Source organism: Sceloporus occidentalis, unplaced genomic scaffold (genome assembly GCF_023333645.1).
Source record: "Sceloporus occidentalis isolate IW3139 unplaced genomic scaffold, rSceOcc1.0.p SCAF_7, whole genome shotgun sequence".
NCBI lineage: Eukaryota > Metazoa > Chordata > Lepidosauria > Squamata > Phrynosomatidae > Sceloporus > Sceloporus occidentalis.
In genome coordinates, this window is record NW_028316987.1 from 96,123,704 (window position 1) to 96,141,554 (window position 17,851).

General features: G+C 45.6%; 1 protein-coding gene across 1 annotated transcript in view; it reads right to left on the reverse strand.

Annotated features, from left to right (window-relative positions):
• Positions 1–10,588: 10,588 nt before the first annotated feature.
• Positions 10,589–17,851, reverse strand: part of LOC149310171 (unconventional myosin-Ig-like) — a 56,840-nt gene continuing 49,577 nt past the window's right edge. Inside the window, exon 22 of the mRNA XM_089533842.1 lies at positions 10,589–13,086. Coding sequence (XP_089389968.1) covers positions 12,930–13,086 — 157 coding nt within the window. The 3' untranslated portion in view covers positions 10,589–12,929. The remainder of the gene's footprint in view (positions 13,087–17,851) is intronic.

Sequence of the window (17,851 nt, forward strand, 5' to 3'; positions counted from 1 at the left end):
GAAAGGGCCTCTTCATTACAGAACAATAGCTTTCTTTTCTTTGTGGCCTAAAATATTATTATATTGTTATGCTGTTTGTTGGCTTTCCAGTGAAGACCTTCAGAATCAAATAAAACGTAAGTGGCAAATAGTTAAGGAGACCAAAGCCTAAAACCAATTGTTACTTTTAAACCTGAGTAACAGTGGGAATGTATTAAATTGAGACAAATGTAAGATTAGTGGACTGAATGGGTCAACTCTATTTGGAAGGAACAATTGGAGAGACAAAGAAATCCAAATTTACATCATTTCCCCCATTTTCCAGAGGTTGGATCCCCTTTCCCACTATACCATTAAAGAACTATGACTCCACTTTAATTGCCATGACTGCTTCCTATGGAATCCTGGGATATGTAGTTTGGGGAGCACTACAGCTCTCTGAATTTAAATCCCCCAGCCATGTGTTTTTGGCTGTTGCTGTCCAAAAAATAATAATAATTAAAAATAAAAAATATATATTAATCACTTTCCCCAGCTCTGCTTAATGGCTACTAGTCTAATCCCTGTGACTGTGTATTACATCCAGTATCAAGAGTAGTCTATCTCTCTCTATCAGTTGCTGGGGGGAAACGCACGAGAATATACAGTATTGGTGCATGCGTGTTGTGATTGTGAGTCAGGTGTTGATGCAAAGAAAGTGCTAGAAGGGAATGGCTTTGGGTCTGGAGTTGTCATCTGAAAGTAACTTTCCACAACTCCACATAGGTGTTTCTTAGGTAGGGAATACTCCAAGGTGCTTTGCCATTGCCTTACTTTGAAATAGAACATGATATTCGTTGATGGTTCCCTCTCCAAGTACAAACCAACCCTGACCCTGCTTGGCTTCCAACACAAGGAATCTTTTCCTTCCCATTAGCCTCTGTCCTCCACTTACTGCCATTGCTGCAAACTGAGTTCAAAATGCAAAAGCAGTTTGCATTCAGTTAATTCAGCAAGAGGGGCAGGCAGCAGCGAGTGCCATTTTGTCCTTCCCAGTTGGCCAGGCAAAAACAAATTGCTACAGCCTCTTTTAGTTTGTCTATTCATCCTCATTTATAGCTTTGGCCATCTTGACTGCACTTTCTAGAGAACCCCTGAAGACTGCGGCTGCCATCCAAAACATGTCACATCTGCCCTGGATGTGTTGGATTACATCTCCCATTGGCTGAGGATGGCAGAAGGTATAGTGCTACAGATCCAGGGCATGTGCAACAGGTTCAGGAAAGCCATTCATAGCATCATGGAAACATAGAGTTGGAAGAGACTCCAAAAAGGGCCATCCAGTCCAACCCCTTTCTTCTGCCATGCAGGAACTCTCAGTCAAAGCATCCATGACAGATGGCCATTCTGCCTCTGTTTAAAGACCTCTAAGGAAGGAGACTCCACCATTTGCTGCTGAAATGATTCCCCGCTTGGTATCAATGCTGATCTGTACATAATCCTGTATATAGGTTTCATGTGGAGACAGTTGGAACTGTGCATGTCAAGAAGGTCTACTTGATTTTGCTTTAAATGTGTCTTTCTTTCCCTTTTCTTCCATTTATGTGGCATTTTGGGGGGAGCAAGGGGAAATTATTGGGTTTATAATTATTGGGCTTATAATTTTTTAACAAGCCTGGTTGTAGGCACATGGCCTGTCCCCCGGACTTTGGCAATCTCTGCTTTCCAAAATATGCTGGATTTCCCCCTTCTTTACCTTCCTTTGGCATTTACAATAAGAACAGATCAATATCCTGATCAGATCAGCCTGTACCTTTGGAATCTGTATTTATTTCTTCGCTTGCCTTTTGGGGAGCATTTTCTCCCTGCTTTGAGGAGTGGAAAACAACAATCAGTGGATTGAGAACTTGCTTCTTCTTGTCTTGGGGGAAAAGGACACTTTTTGTGAGATGTGTTATGACTCTAAAGACCAGTATCCTCAGACTGCAAAGGAGGATTGGACAGCAAAGTGCTACAAGACACTTTGCCCTGTGTAGCACAAGGCACTAAAAAGTTCTTTAACATTTGGAATAAGGATATTTTTCTTCTTCTTTCCAGAGGATGTTTGAAGTCTCTTTGTATTATACGTACCGAGACTTGCCTAAATGTTTGGTTTCTACACTGTATTGGCCTGTACCATGGCGGGTGAACAAGTTGTCCTTCTTTCCAATGATGCAAAAGGTGGGTTACTTTGGGGGGTGGGACGGGGAGGCAGGAACCGTCGACTATGGCACTTTATGCAAAATAAAAAGTGAAAATCAAAGCAATGTGAAGTTTTTGGAAGGAGGAGAAGAAAGGGCAATGGATCTGTTGTGATTTGACACTGGGGTGCGGTTGGGTCTAGCTGATTCCTGGCAGATATGGGAAGAGTTCATTTGGGGGACTGCAATTCTCATAATCCCCTGCTGGTATGACCACAGGATCATGGAATCATAGAGTTAAAGGGATCACAAGGGCATCCAACCCCATTCTGCCATGCAGGAATAGACAACTAAACCACTTCCAAAAGATGTCCATCTGACCTCTGTTTAAAGTCTTCCAAAGATGGAAGGTCTACTGCCTTCCAAGGTAATCCATCCCACTCTCAGACAATGTTTACGTGGAATCTCTCATTTTGCCATCGGAATCCATTGGTCCAGGTTCTAGTGTCTAGTTGAACTGCAGAAGACAAGCATGCTCTGCATTACACACCTTCAGATATGCATCATATTTTATTATTATTTATTAAAGTACACTCATCCCTCCATAACTGATATTTGTGGATTTGATTATTCATGGATTTGATTGATATGTTCTCTGTAGGAATAGCTAGGTCCTACAGTGCAATTCTATGGTCAGTTTTAACCAAAAGTTGCACTGAAAGACCTAGAGATTATTCCTAGAGAGGACACTCTACTAGGCCTTTGTAGCTCCTCCAGCGCAGTTCTATGGTCAGTGTCTGTCGGACGTTGACCACAGAGTTACCCTGGAGGACCTAGAGATCCCTAGAGAGGTGTTATTTGCGGTTTTTCCCCATTCACGGGGGTCTTGTGCCCCTAACTCCAGTGAATATGGAGGGGCAAGTGTATTTCTGTAACCCCTCCACCTAGCCCAGAAGGCTCCTGAGATGACGAACTACAGAAAACCAATTAAAACAATACAAGGATAAAAAAGATTTGTAAAACACATTAAAACACCCTTTAAAAACTCCTTAAAGCAGCCTAAAAACAATCCTGGAATCCAGTTTTGAAACAGCTAAATCTGCAGTTTTAAACACTGGGTGCCCTGGGGAAAAGCCCTGTTTTGTCTGTCCACCAGAAGCTTAAAAGAGACGGGGCACCCTGACTTCCTTGGGCAAGGAGTTCCAACGCTTATATTTATTTATAAGACAAACTGAAAGAAAGTAGTTGGAACATGAGCTTTCATAGACTACAAAAGCTCATGCTGACCATTCTTTCTTTCAGTGAGTCTCAAAGGTGTTACAAGATCTCTCTACGTACTGATTCTATGGACTAACATGGCTATATCTTTGAATTCTCTTTATAAGACAGCTTATTTAGTTCTTTATTTATTGAATTTATATCCTGCTTTTCTCTCAAGATGTTGTTGTTGTTGTGTGCCTTCAAGTCACTTACAACTTATGGTGACCCTAAAGTGAACATATCACGGGGTTTTCTGGGCAAGATTTGTTCAGAGGGGTTTTGCCACTGCCTTCCTCTGAGGCTGAGAGAGTGTAATTTGCCAAAGGTTACCCAGTGGGCTTCCATGGCTGAGCTGGGATTCAAATCCTGGTCTCCAGAGTCATAGTGTAGTGCTCAACCCACTATTTGCCATGCTGGCTCTCATACAGCTTGTCTTTAAATATCTGTAGGAATGTCATGAAGGAGATGGTGCAAGCTTCTTTCCTGCTGCTCCAGAGAGTAAGACCTTAACCAATGAGTTCAAATTATAAGAAACGAAATTCCAGCTAAACATTAGGAAGAAGATGCCAAAGCCACAGATGCAGGTGAAACGTAAGAAATAAACTCTTCTAGAACATGGCTACATAAGCCGAAAAACCCACAAAAAACTATTAGGAAGAGCCTTTTGATGGCAAGAGCTGTTTGACAGCGGGATGGACTTCTCTCCAAAAGTAGTGGACTCTTCTTCCTTGGAGCCTGTTAAAGAGAGGTTGAATATCCATCTCTCAGTAATGCTTTGACAGTGGATTCTCACATGGCAAAGGGTTGGACTAAATGCCCACTGGAGATCCCTTTGATTCTCTGATTCTTTCATTTATTACCATTTTGTTCTTCTTCTTTTTAAACTGGAGATGCCTTGGGTTAAGCCTGCAACCTTTGTGGGTGCTTTTTACTACTGAGCTAAAGGTGGCTTTGAAACAGCCTTTTTGCTCAGTTTTTCTGGTTCTTTGAGGCCAAAAAGTGTAGCAGCAGCAACTCCTCTTTAAAAAGGAGAGACAGAATCACGACTGAAAGGGGATGCTTTCAGCATCAAACAAAATGTCTGAGGTGCCAAGCAGGTGTTTTAAAATGGAGGATGTTTCAAACTGGCAAGAAAGAAAGAAAAGATGGGGAAGGGCCCCAGTAGCTTCTGAAAGCACAGCGGATTTTGAACTCGTGGTAAAGCTGGTTGCCAAGAACAGGCTCAGCAGTTCAGGGCTGCGCACATGGAGGAGTGGGAGGCATGTGCTAATGCGTTAATATTTTCACCATCCAGTGGAGCATTTGTGCTCTGAGGAGATGTATCTCACATGTGAGGAGCGACGGATGACGCCTGTGAAGATGGAGCACACAAGGTCTGTTGTGCCTAGAAACCACACACTCAGGAGCTGCCTCCTCGATCTAGAGGTGTGTGGGTGGGCTGCCCTTACCCAGCAACCCCAGAAATGCACTCTGCATATACTCAGAGGTGCCCTCACTTGCGCAGCAAGGTCCCACCTTCCATCAAATTCCTGGTACATGTTTTAAGGCCTACCTGGGTGAAGGCATAGGATGTATGTGTTGGGATTGAGAGTGATCTTATGGCACTAAATCCCAACGGCCTTCTAAATGTTTATATGCTTAATTCTTAGCAGTGGCGTATGTAGTACATTTGACATGTGGCGCTGATCATTTTTTAATACCCCTTTCCTCCTCTCAACAGCCTTTTCTAGGTCTGGCGGAGATGCTGGCTGGGAGGGAGGAGGAAACAACTCTCTTTACCACCCGGCCAGCAAAGCCACCAGACCTGGAAGGTAGCAACTTCACACCAGCCATTGCCTTCCACAATGAATCTGATCCAGTAGGTTACATAGCATGGTCTACTGTGGCTAAATTATCCCTTGATAGGAAAGGCTAGAGCCGGTGGACCAGTCAAAGCTGAGCCCAAGCATTACAAATCACAGAGTCCACCTGGATATCCAGTGGTAAAGATGGATCTCTGAGCTACATGTCTAGTCTGGAATTTACAACTGCAGCTATGGATGCATCTAGATCAAGGGAAGTCATAGTGCCACTGTATTCTGCTTTGGTCAGGCCCCACCTGGAATATTGTGTCCAGTTCTGGGCAAAACAATTCAAAAAGGACATTGAGAAATTGAAGCGTGTCCAAAGGAAGGCGACTAAAATGGTGAAGGCCCTGGAAACCAGCCTTAGGGAGCTGGGGATGTTTAGCCTGGAGAAAAAAAAGGTTAAAAGGTGATATGACAGCCCTGTTTAAGTATTTGAAGGAATGTCATATTGAGGAGGGAGCAAGCTTGTTTTCTGCTGCTCCAGAGAAAAGGACCCAGAACAATGGATGCAAGCTACAGGAAAAGAGATTCCGCCTCAACATTAGGAGGAACTTCCTGACAGTAAGGGCTGTTCGACAGTGGAAGACACTCTTTCAGAGATTTTGGTGGAGTCTCCTTCCTTGGAGGTCTTTAAACAGAGGCTGGGTGGCCATCTATCAATGGGGATGCTGTGATTGAGAGTTCCTGCATGGCAGAAGAAGGGGGTTGGACTGGATGGCCCTTCTTGGGGTCTCTTCCAGCTCTAGGATTCTATGATTCTACAATAGCACCAGAGAGCTCTAGCAAGAGAAGATGGAAACATCACTCTACTGTGCCCAGTTGACAGGAGAACAGACCTCTGGTGCTCACAGCAGCTGCTACCCAGTATATTAGGAATGTGAGGTAAAATCCAGATACGCTACTTAGCCATGCAAATAAGGTTGTTACGCAATTAAGTAGTACATTGAGAATGCTAGCCCCTCTCATCTAGGGAGAGTGCAATCCATCCAGGGCAAGTCACTGACCTAGTTTCCAGACCTGAAAGTCAGCCATCGTTTTTTACATCCACATGCAAAGCATACGTTCCACCACTTTGTAGTCCATCTCCATTCCTTTTGAATGCACTTTGAATGGGACAAGCTTTGGAAAGTCTAGAGAAGGAGGGCTTTACCTGTGTTAGGAAGGATCGAATTAGGGGAATTTAATTAGCTCAAAATTATGAGAGGCGTGTCCTAACAACGCATGCAGCAGGATCGTGTCCCTATGTGTATACCAGAGGTCATCTAGTCCAACCCCAAGAAACAGAGACTCCAATGCCAGTGAGTTGCAATGAAAATATAAACATTTATTAAAGCCACACAACCAAAAGGGATCACACACGCACACACACATTCAATGCTAAAGCAAGGGAGGGGAAGAGTTTGGGGGTAAAGGAGAAAGGATAGAGGTACCATTGAAATAATTACCTTAGGAGTCTTCTCCAAGCGATGGATGTGAGGGATGTTGGAAGGTGAACATGGCCGCGGGGAATGGGGAAAGCAAGCGGCGACCGCGGTGGTGAGGAGCTAAGTTCCAGCGGGCTAAGCTAACAAGAGGCCCGAAAGAGACAGCGGGGTGCAGTGCCCAAGAGAGCTCCGGAGCAGTTGCTCAACAGAGTTTGAGGTTTGCAACTTCAGCTCACAAGCCCAAGGAAGGGCTGGAATCTGGGTCGTATTTATACTGCGAAACATGTCTGCAGGCTATGGCTACCTGATGAACAAAGGTCTTGATGGCTATCTATTGACTAAGTCTAAAACTAAACAATGGATACACAAAAGGGGTCTGCCACTTCTTTGGGAGAGGACCATTGTCTAGATGGCTGAGTACTTAATGCCATCAATAGGAGAGGTAAACTTCTTTTGTCCTCATTCTTTAGGGTTGCCGGCGAAATCTGGTAGGGCAACTCCCAGAACTGGTTCTAAAAGGTTTAAATCTACCTTTTGCTTATAGCCATGCCTTGCGAGGCTGTCTGGCTTTTGGGATAATGGCAGCTGGCGATGGGGTCAGTCAGGGGTCATGATTTTTGATCGCTTGGCACCCAAAATTTATATAAATCCAAACTCGATAACACCTGGGTGTTACAGCCATAAGGGAACCATGCTTAACTTCCTCCCCTTCACATCCACCTACAGTCCTATTATTCACTGTCTGCAGATCTGTAACGCACCTGTCTGGGAGGGAAAGGGGAACACAAACTCTGAGCTTCCGCACTGAGCACACAGGGCATACATTTACACTCACAGAATGATGTGATGCTACCTCACTGGGATTGCAAACCCCAAATGCAGGTATAGGATGGGGATATTTGGCCTAGCAGCAGTAGAGGAAAATAGTCCTTGGGTTTACAGTTGAACCTAAGCTGAACATGACCCACTGTGACTTGCAGTAATAGAATTATAGTTTCCAAATTAAGGGAAGTAATAGCTCTGCTGCAAACCAACTGAAACGTCGTTGGATTTCAGTTCTGAGGCCCTGGTTTTGCAGACGGTCAGAGGATGGTCTTGAGGTTTTCGGTGCTGCTGCTCCCCATCCAGAGCAAGTGTCCTCAGCTGGCTCCCCTCCGTAAGGAGAGACCGGTCTCATCTCCTCATGTACTTGCTAAGCCCTCTCACCTCTGGCTGATGCGACCAGCTTGGCACCGAAGGGAAATTCTAGGAAAAGCGGAGGGAGGAGATGGGCAAAGCCAACGCAAAGGTGTCTCCTGCCATCTGCCATTGTGCCTTTGCCACCTGGCCGCCTCGGTTCGCATACACACAGCCTTTCTGAGAAAGCATTCACAGGCGTCTAATAATACATGGCTATTCCCACTTTCCTGTGATTCACATTGCTTTGAATTATTAAACGGTAGGAACACTGAGATTTAGAGCAAAAATAGAAAGAAAGAAAAAACCTTACAGCCCACCTGGTCCTGAGTGCCAAGTGCTTTTCACAGCTGAAAGAAAGAAAGAAAGAAAGAAAGAAAGAAAGAAAGAAAGAAAGAGGCTATTGCTGAATGCAGGAGGATAGTCAGAATGGAAAGCAAGGCTGGGAAAGCTGTGGGCGCAAGTCCCCCCCAAAATGGGCCTGATTTGTTGGAGAAAATGCTGTTGTTGTTTTTGGGCCAAAAATATGAATTTTGAACAGAATAAACCCCCCAGTTACAGCATTTTCTGTATAGAAAATAGTATTTTATTAGCTTTATGCTGTTTTCTGCACAAACATATACCATGTGCACATTTTGCACAGAATAAGTCCCCAAAAGCAAATAGTCTTCAAAAACAATGCAATTTTCAAAATAGTGGGAAGAGACTTAAATAATAATAATAATAATTTGTTTATTTGTATCCCGCCTCTCTATCAAAGATAATTGAGGCGGCTTTCATATCAAAACACCATACAAAATCCCCAAATCCCCTTCCCTCCCTCCCCTAAAACAGAATTAAACAATGAAATATTAAAATAATTTGAAAATAGAATAATCCAATTAAAATAAACAAGGCATTAGGCACAGGGCAGTCGATAGGTGTCACTTGCTAAACATATGGGGTGTGACTTGGTAAACCTACTCATGGCTTCTTTCAAGAAGAACATTAGTGAAGAATTATACCCCTAGTTTGTACTAGAACAAAGAATTGTGGAAGATCATTCTAAATAACCTTATACAGCTACAAATCCCAGGATTCCACAGGAGGCAGCCATAGCAGTAAAAGTGGAATTATAGCACTATGAATCAAAGTTTGGGATAAATGACTTTCGGAGCCTCCCAGAATCCCATGGCCAGGAGATGAGAGATTTTGGGAGTCTTGGCTCCCACAAATAACTTTCTGTTTGAAAGTACACTATACCCTCTCTATCCACAGATTCTTTACCCATGAATCCAACCATCCACAGCTTGAACATATTAAATATATATATAAATTCCAAAAGCAGGCCTCGATTTTGCCATTTTACGTAAGGGTCATTCATTTTACTACGTCATTGTATTTAATGGGACTTGAGCATCCTTGGATTTTGGTATCCACAGGGGGTCCTGGAACCAAATTCCAGTGGATACCAAGGGCCCCACTGAATGCCACTCCACTAACTGAGGGAATAAATATATACAATTATGGTCCCAAATCTGGTCCAGCCCTTGACTGATGCTGACATTTCTCTGCCCTGGGTTCAAAGGACTGCAGGAAGGCCTGGGCATCTCCATCACCTCCTGATGCTGTCAGCTGTCAGTACCATTTGCATTCCTCACCAACACGCCTGTCTCCTTGCATGTGAGCAAGGCACAGTCTAACAGTTCGGCTGTAGCCCCAGGGGACCATAGTGTCCAATCCGTTCATTAGACAAGGCAGGGCACAAAGCCTGGCTGGGCTGCACTTGCCTGCTCTGCTTTGCAAGGACAGTTGGGTTGCTCCAGGCAACAGAAATGGCTGCTTTAGGACCAGGGATGGCTAGACCCAAGCAAGAGTTCTTCAGTGCTGGAACCGATTGCCTCGGAGGTTGGCAGGCTCTCCTTCTTTGGAGGTCTTTCAATAGAGGTTGGGGGGGGGGCATCTCTTGGGAGGAACAATGGCAGATTTCAAGAGGCCAGCTTAAATCCCTAGATTTTATGGGTCAGCTCCTGACAGGAGGTCAGGGGTAGATTGTCCCATTTTCATACAGACAGCTTCAGGCAAGAAACAAGAGGTGCAGACGGTTATGTCTGTGTTTATCTTTCTTTAAAACACACACACACACACACACACACACACACCAGCAACCGCAGAACTACTTTGACCTGGTGGCTTGCTTCAGTTTGCAAAGCTTAACTGATTTCAATCAAGTGGTTGCAAGTTGTTGTCGCATCGCCAGGGGCCATCCCTAGGTTTTGGCTCAGAAATCTCAGGATCTGGAATGGTCCTGGCTTTGCATCCATCTTGATCCTACTTGAATGTGCCATGCAGGAAGACACAATTGCAGCTCTCCTGAGAAATGGCCATCCAGCTTCTGTTTAAACACCTCCAAAGGAGGAGTCTCCACCAGAATGTCTTCCACTGTCAAACAGCTTTTACTGTCAGGAAGTTCTTCCTAATGTTGAGCTGGAATCTCTTTTCCTGTAGCTTGCATCCATTGTTCCGGTTTCTGTTCTCTGGAGCAGCAGAAAACAAGCTTGTTCCCTCCTCAATATGACATCCCTTCAAATATTTAAACAAGGCTTTCATATCACCTCTCAAGCTTCTCTTCTCCAGGCTAAACATCCCCAGCTCCCTAAGTCATTCCTCATAGGCCATACCTCTTTCCAAGAGCTTGGACAGTTACTGTACTTCCTTTAAAAAGTCACCCCATCCTACCATGCGAAAAGCAATTTGTGGCCATTACCATGACAAGGACTGATGAGCAAGAAATAACGGTTAAAACTCATTTTACATTTTTAGAACTTTCCATTACTTTTTGGTAGGAACACTTTGGGACTGAAAGGAGAATGGCATAACACTTGAAAGAATCCCTGTAAAAATGCCTTAAAATGCCTACGAAAAATTACCCTTGGAAATTAACTAGGAGATACTACTCTTTACACCAGACATTTCATTCCTGCTTGTTCAATTTATTTTAAAACACATCATTATTACCTCACTGGCAGTTAAAAAAAAAAGTAACTAGCAACAGGTAACTACATTACTTGCAACAGTTATAGTGAAAATGTTCTGGGTTCTAGTCTGAATTTTAAAAGAGGCTCCAAGAAGCCAAATGGAATCCACAAAACAGGTTCTGTTCTGTGGATAGCTCCTTTAAAGTTCAGGATGAAACCCAGAGCAGAGTTAGCACCCCATTGATAGGGGGGTCCCCAGCCGCCACCAGCCTGGCAGATGAACACCTGAACTTGGCATACAAGTAATGACTTCTTCATTTGCTCATTTCAGCATCAAAGTGGCTCCATGCAAGCACACAAAGCATCTCCTGAAGAAAGAGCATGGCTACCACTACCTGGGGAATCACTACCTCCTTGTGTTGGGAGTTACCATCGTCCACTGCCTGGTGGACCTGATGCTTCCTCTTCTTGGCTCTTTCCTCTTGGTTTTCCCATTGGGAACTCCTACTGGAAGACATTCCTACACTCCAAATGTCCCAATCTGACAGGGACAGTCTATTTAATCCTGTCATCCTACTTTTTCAGCAAGGTTTAAAAGGTCCCAGTTTCTCTTTCCCCTTTTGTCCTCAGATTCCTTCAATTGCTACAAACTGAATTAACAATGCAAAAATAGTTTGTGCTCAGTTATCTCAGCAAATGGGGGGAGAGTATCTGCTGTAATAATGGTAATATTTAGTAAGGATTTATTATATATGTTGTATTATATTATTCTATATGTTGTATGGTATTACGGACCACAAAACTAATAAATAAAGCAGAAGGAAGAGGAGAGGAGGAGCAGGGTCTTGCCCTTCCCAGGAGGCTTAGGGAAAAGGAAACATCTGCAGCATCTTCTAGCTTGTGTCTTCTTCCGCATCGATAACATCTGCCACTTTGACCACACTCTGATGTTTCTTGGCCACATGTGTTCCAGTTTTCATCTGTGAAAAGTTGGGGGACTAAGAACATTTGAGACAGCTTGAGGTGGAACCCAATTTATCTGCCCCTTTATATCAGGAAAGGCTCAGAGAAGTGGGGAAGTAAAGGGGTGTCCAAGAGAAACGGGGTGAAAAGGAGGTGGAGGCCATTGGCCAGGCTTCCCCACTTCTGCCATAAAAGGTGGCCATTCCTGGGCTGCGTCAAAGATTTCACTGTGTTGACCCAGGTTTTACCTGAATATTCATGATAGCGTTGGAAACACTCAATTATTTTGTCCTCAGAAAATGAATAATTACACTAGTTTTCTGGCGAAAAACAAATATTCCTCCATGGCATTCTCTCTGTATCTGAACGTCCTGAAGTGTTGGGCAGGAATTAGTCTCTGGAGGAAAGCATGTGGTTTTGTGTGTGTGCAAAATTCTGTTTTCTCCAAACAAAACAGGGTTCCTACGCAGGAAAAGAAGCATCTTCTGTGGAAGAAAAATAACTTTCTGCACAGAAAACATGTTTTGAGTGCCAAAACAACAACAACAACAACAACAAAAAGATATGCTTTTCTTCACAGTTGAATTCATCCCCAACACTTTGGCACATCAAATATCAGGAAAAAATGACACAAAAATTCTCCCTGGTGCATTATTATTATTATTATTATTATTATTATTATTATTATCATTATTATTATTATTATTACAGGGTTTCCTGACTGCGGAGAAACCCATTTTGTGACCTAGGGATGAATAAATAATTCTTCCATCCCTGACTCATAACAAAAGGGCTGTAATGGGATATCAAGGTGGAGGGATATTGGACTGAGCAGTGCGAGGGCTGAATCTGTGTCTACTTCAACTCATCCACACTGGAGAAATGACCCAGTTTGGCACTTGCCTTGGCTCAAGGCTATGGAATTCTGGGAGTTGGAGTTTGTTCCGCTCTGGGCTCACAACAAACTCCAACTCCCAGAATTCCATAGCCTTGAGCCAAGGCAAGTGCCAAACCGAGCTATTTCTCCAGTGTGGATGCAGCCAAAGAGACTAAGAAAAGAAATATGCTGCAGGGGAAGTTCACGGCTAGTTAGAATTGCAGGCCTCTTCCAGTTCTCTGCATCTTTAGTCCAGGCAGATCCAGGGCAACCCCCAGCTGCGCTCATCATCTTATTGGGCAGTAGAGGACAAAACCGTCCTGGCTCTTGGCGAAGTCTGGTGTGGCCTGTCCTTCGCGGGTCTCCACCGACACCAGCCTCTTGCGTCCATTCAGGCTGGCCTGGATGCAGTCCGACACTTGCACCTGCAGCGGCCTCTTTGTCCTGCAAAGACACAGAGAGACATGGAGAGCAAGAAGTTGAAGGACTAGCTGCTTGACAGGGTTTGGAAGGGCTTTATCCTCCAGAGAAGCAAGGGAGCTCTTGTATCTGAACACAACACAGTTATAGCACAACGGTCCCACTTTAACTATCATGGCCCCATCCTACGTAATCCTGGGATTTGGAGTTTAATGAGGGATACTAAGAATTCCCTGCCAGAGAGTTCTAAACTACAGTTCCATGTATTCCACAAGATGCAGCTGAGACCATTAGAAAGGAATCTAAGGCCTAATTCCCACTAACTTTTAAACCGGATCGCAAATCGGTTTGAATCAGTTCAAATGGCCCTGGTTCCCACTTGAATCAATTTGCTGAAGCGATTCAGGGGGGGGGGCATGCGCTAGACCCATTTAACCTGCCTCTTTTTAACGCTGATGTTTTCCACGTCTTTTTGAATAAATCGATTCTGCGCAATCATGAACCAGACGCGAATCAGAATCGATTTAAATTTGCCTTTTGACTGGCCAGAGCGGGTCCATTTTGAATCAATTAGTTTGTGAATGTGAACCACAAGTGGGTTATTTTACAGGGAAAAATGCGATTGGGGCAAATGTAGTGGGAATCACGCTCCGTTGTCGAATCGATCCATCGATTTGGATTGCAAACCACTTTTTTTTGTAAGTGGGAATGAGGCCGAAATGCTACAATTGTGCAGTGTGAAAGAGAGAGGCCAAGTGAATAAATGTGATAACTGTGCAGTATGAGAGAGGCAAAGTGAAGAAGTGTTTGTGGAACTAAAAGAGGCGTTGGGGTGTGGATCGCACATCTTTTCCCAGGGACTGCACAGTGGGAAGGTAGGGGAAGCGATAGCACAATCCTACTTCACACAATGAGAATTACAACATTCCCAGCAGGATGCTAAACTTGTATTTATAAATTCCATTCTAAAAGCCTATCAGGGGAAGAACTCTTTGCCTGAAGCCCTAATGGAAGGATGGCAGGACTGGGGCCATTCTGACCTCCCAGGGAAAGGGGTTCGACTTGCAGGGCTGTAGCTAGGGGAGGGCAGGCGGGGCGAGGCCCTGGGGCCCCCACTCAAAGGGGGCCCTGCACTGCCCTCCCTCGCCTCGCCTCGCCAGTCTCTTTCTGTCTTCCCTGCATGGCCCACCCAGCCTCTCTCCTCCAACAACAGGGAAGTCAGGAAGACTGGAGTCCTGGCCATGTGGGGCCTCTCTGGAGGAGAGGGAGGGACAGACGGACAGATGAGAGGCTGCATCAGGCTGCATCCACACTAGAGAAATAACCGGGTTTTTGGCAGCGCTTTAACTCTTTTTCTGGCTCACAGCTATGGAACTCTGGGAGTTGGAGCATGTTGTGGGGCCCTGATATCAAGGTTTGAGTGTTTTCCTGGCTCAAAGCTATGGAACTCTGGGAGTTGGAGCATGCTGTGGGGCCCAGATATAAAAGCTTAAGTGTTTTTCTGGCTCAAGACTATGGAATTCTGGGAGTTGACATATGTTGTGGGGCCCAGAGCTCAAAGCTTAACTCTTTTTGGACTACTTTTATAGGACACGTCCTACATTTCACACTTCTGCCCAGAAGGAATTTCACATGTCCTCCTTTATCCAGGACACGGCCTACATTTCAGCCCTGCCCAGGAGCAATGTCAAAATGTCCTCCATTTTAGCAGGGTGACCAGATGGCATCCTTTATCCAAGACACGTCCTACATTTCCGCCCAGGAGGAATTTCAAAACATCCTGGTTTGTTCAGAGTTTGCCTTTGCCAGTCTTTCCTTGAGGCTGAGAGTGTGTGACTTACATGCCTAGTGGGCTTTCTTGCTTTGTTCAGAGAGTTTGCCTTTCTTGGGAGGTTTGTTCAGAGAGGGTTTGACTTTGCCAGCCTCTGAGGCTGAAGGAGTGTGACTTGCCCCAAGGTTTTCTTGGAAGATTTGTTCAGAGGGAATTTCTCTTCCCTTAAGGCTGAGAGAGTGTGACACAAGCCCAGTGAGTTTTTTATGCCCAAAGAAGGGATCGAACCTTGGTTCTCCTCCACCGCTGCCTCCTGCCACACTTCCTCAGATGCATTTAATCTCAGAGGTGCAACAAGATCTCCACAATATAAGAATTTATATTACTTTTTTAAAAAAATTAATGTTTTTGGCTTTTAGTTGTTTATGTCCTCCATTTTTTTAATGTCCTATATTTTGGGGTAAATCTTGTCCTACATTTTGGGGTAAATTTTATACTACATTTTTGCTACATTTTGTCCCGGTTTGGTGGTAGAAAATTATGACAACCGAGCCACGACATGCGGCTCCTTTATCCACTGCAACAGAGGCAGCATAAGCACTCTGGAGAGGCGCTGTGACGTCCGTCGTGCGCTGCACCATTTGGACATGGCGCATGAGCCATGTCATCGACACGCGCCCCATGTAAATAGTGGTGTGCCAAGATGGCGCCCGTGGCTCGCGGTAGGACTCAGGATATAAAAAAATATAGGGGCCCCAAATGTACTTTCTGCCCCAGGGCCCCTAAAGGCCTAGCTACGGGCCTGGGTTCGAGATCCTGGGGCTGCCACTGAGAAGGCTCTCTCTTGAGTCTTTACCAGCCATGCCTGTCAAGGTGGTTTACACATAGAAATGTGGTAGTGAACCCACTCCAGGTGAATCCATTCCCTCAATGAGACGGACACTACCAGGAGCCACAGAATTACGCCAGTCCCTTAAGGCACGTTCTTCCCAGTCTCTGATTGGAGCCATCAGGAGAAACCTTTCCACCTCTGACTGGCTGGCGATACTGGGATGTCCAAAACCCTGGCAGGACAACTTGGGTACCAAAGGAAGTGGATTTAGTGGAGCCGTTATCTTTTCAGGCACAACTAGCAACAGAGAAGAGTCCGCCGCCTCCCTTGACAGATGGGTTGGGGAGTTTGAACCCACATCTAAGCTTATCTTAAGCCCATCCGCCTCGTTCCTGGCCAACCGTACCCATGGCAACAGGGTGCTAGGTAAGTACCATGGCAACTCGGACCTCAGCACCCTCCTCCTGTGGTGGTCCATGGATGCGGGAAGGAAGCTGGCAGCACAGAGACCTCCAAGTGCAACTTCCACTTAAAGTGGTGTGTGTGTGTGTGTGTGTGTGTGTGTGTGTGTGTGTGTGAAACTCCATTGTTTCTACAGTGTAGAGGCATCCTGTATTTCTTTTATTTTATGACCCCTTTTCCTTTGGAGAAAGGATTGTGAGATGGGCAGGGGAGCCCTTGCTTTGATTCATTGACCTGTCTTGCTGGGGAAGTGCCCCTGAAGTGTGTCCCCCCACCCCCTACTTCTGTCCACTTTACAAGTGCCTGGGCCCGCCACCACTTTTGCGCATCGCACACGTGCTGCCATCTGGAAGATGACCTCTGACCCCCAGCTCCCCGGTCCCACTGGGCTTCTTTGCAAGCAAGGCCATTGATCCCCATGCCTGACATCTGTCTTTTGCAAGCCTGCCTGATGGGTCCTGAAAAGAGGGAGGCCTCAATGGGACAGCCAGGAAATCTGCCCCCTTCCCTCCTTGAGCATGAGCATGAAGGGGGTCTCCTGCTGCAGACCCTCTGATGGAACCCAGAGCAGACCAGAAAAGGAGGAGATCAAATTGAGGTTGCATCCACACTGGAGAAATAATCCAGTCTGGCACCGCTTTAACTGCCCTGACTCAAGGCTATGGAATTCTGGGAGTTGGAGTTTGTTGTGGGGCCCAGAGGAGAGCTCTGCTTGGCAATATTTTTGTTCAGAGGGGGCTTGCCCTAGGCTTTCTCTGAGGCTGAGAGAGTGTGACTTCCCCAAGGTCACCCAGTGGGTTTCCATGGCAGAGCAGGGATTCAAACTCTGGCCTCCAGAGTTGTAGTCCAAAGCTGAAACTACTACAAGAAAAGAGATTGCACCTAAACACTAGGAAGATCTTCCTGACAATAAGAGCTGTCGGTCAGTGAAATCTGCTGCCTTGGGGGATGGTTGCGTCTCCTTCTTTGGAGGTTTTTAAACAGTGGCTGGATGGGAGGAGGGCTTGGATGGTTTTTTTCTGAATGGTAGAAGGAGGTTGGAGTCCCTTCCAGCGCTAGGATTCTCTTATTCGACACCATGCTGGCTATCTTGGCTAAAGGGCACCACATTTATTTGTCCTTGGCCTCTTTGTGCCTCTACCTGGCTCCCACATCATGCTCTTTTCCCTGTCCCTAAGAAAAGAGATGCCCTGGGCAGCAGAGCTGGTGAAAGAAGGGCAGTGCCCTGATCTGCTGGAGAAGCCAGCCCTTGGAAGCTCACATGGCTCACCAGGGAAACAAAGGGGCCCTTATGGGAACCCAAGCTGTCTTGCCGCACTATTTATAGACTGGCCCCAATGAGCCAAAAAGAAGCCTCTCTCTGCAGCTGCCAAGGAGACAAGGCATGGCTTCAAGGGACCAGCAAGCAGCCTGTCCTGGAAACACCTGCAGAAGGCAAGGCATTTGGAAGCCTCTGTTCATCTGGAGTCGGAGGGCTGTTGGTCAAATGCAAAGGGACCAAAGAAGTGGAGCAGGTGGGGAACATGCGGGGAAGCTGCCCCATGCCCAGAGCTTGGAAATACAGTCAGCTCTCCACATTGGACTTTTGCAGATTTGATTATTCATGGATTTGATCCATATGTTCTCTCCAGGAATCTCTACAGCCTCCAGTGCGACTCTATGGTTAACCTCCCCCAAACGTCCCTAGAGAGGCACTTCTCTAGGCATTTGTAGGTCCTCGAGCG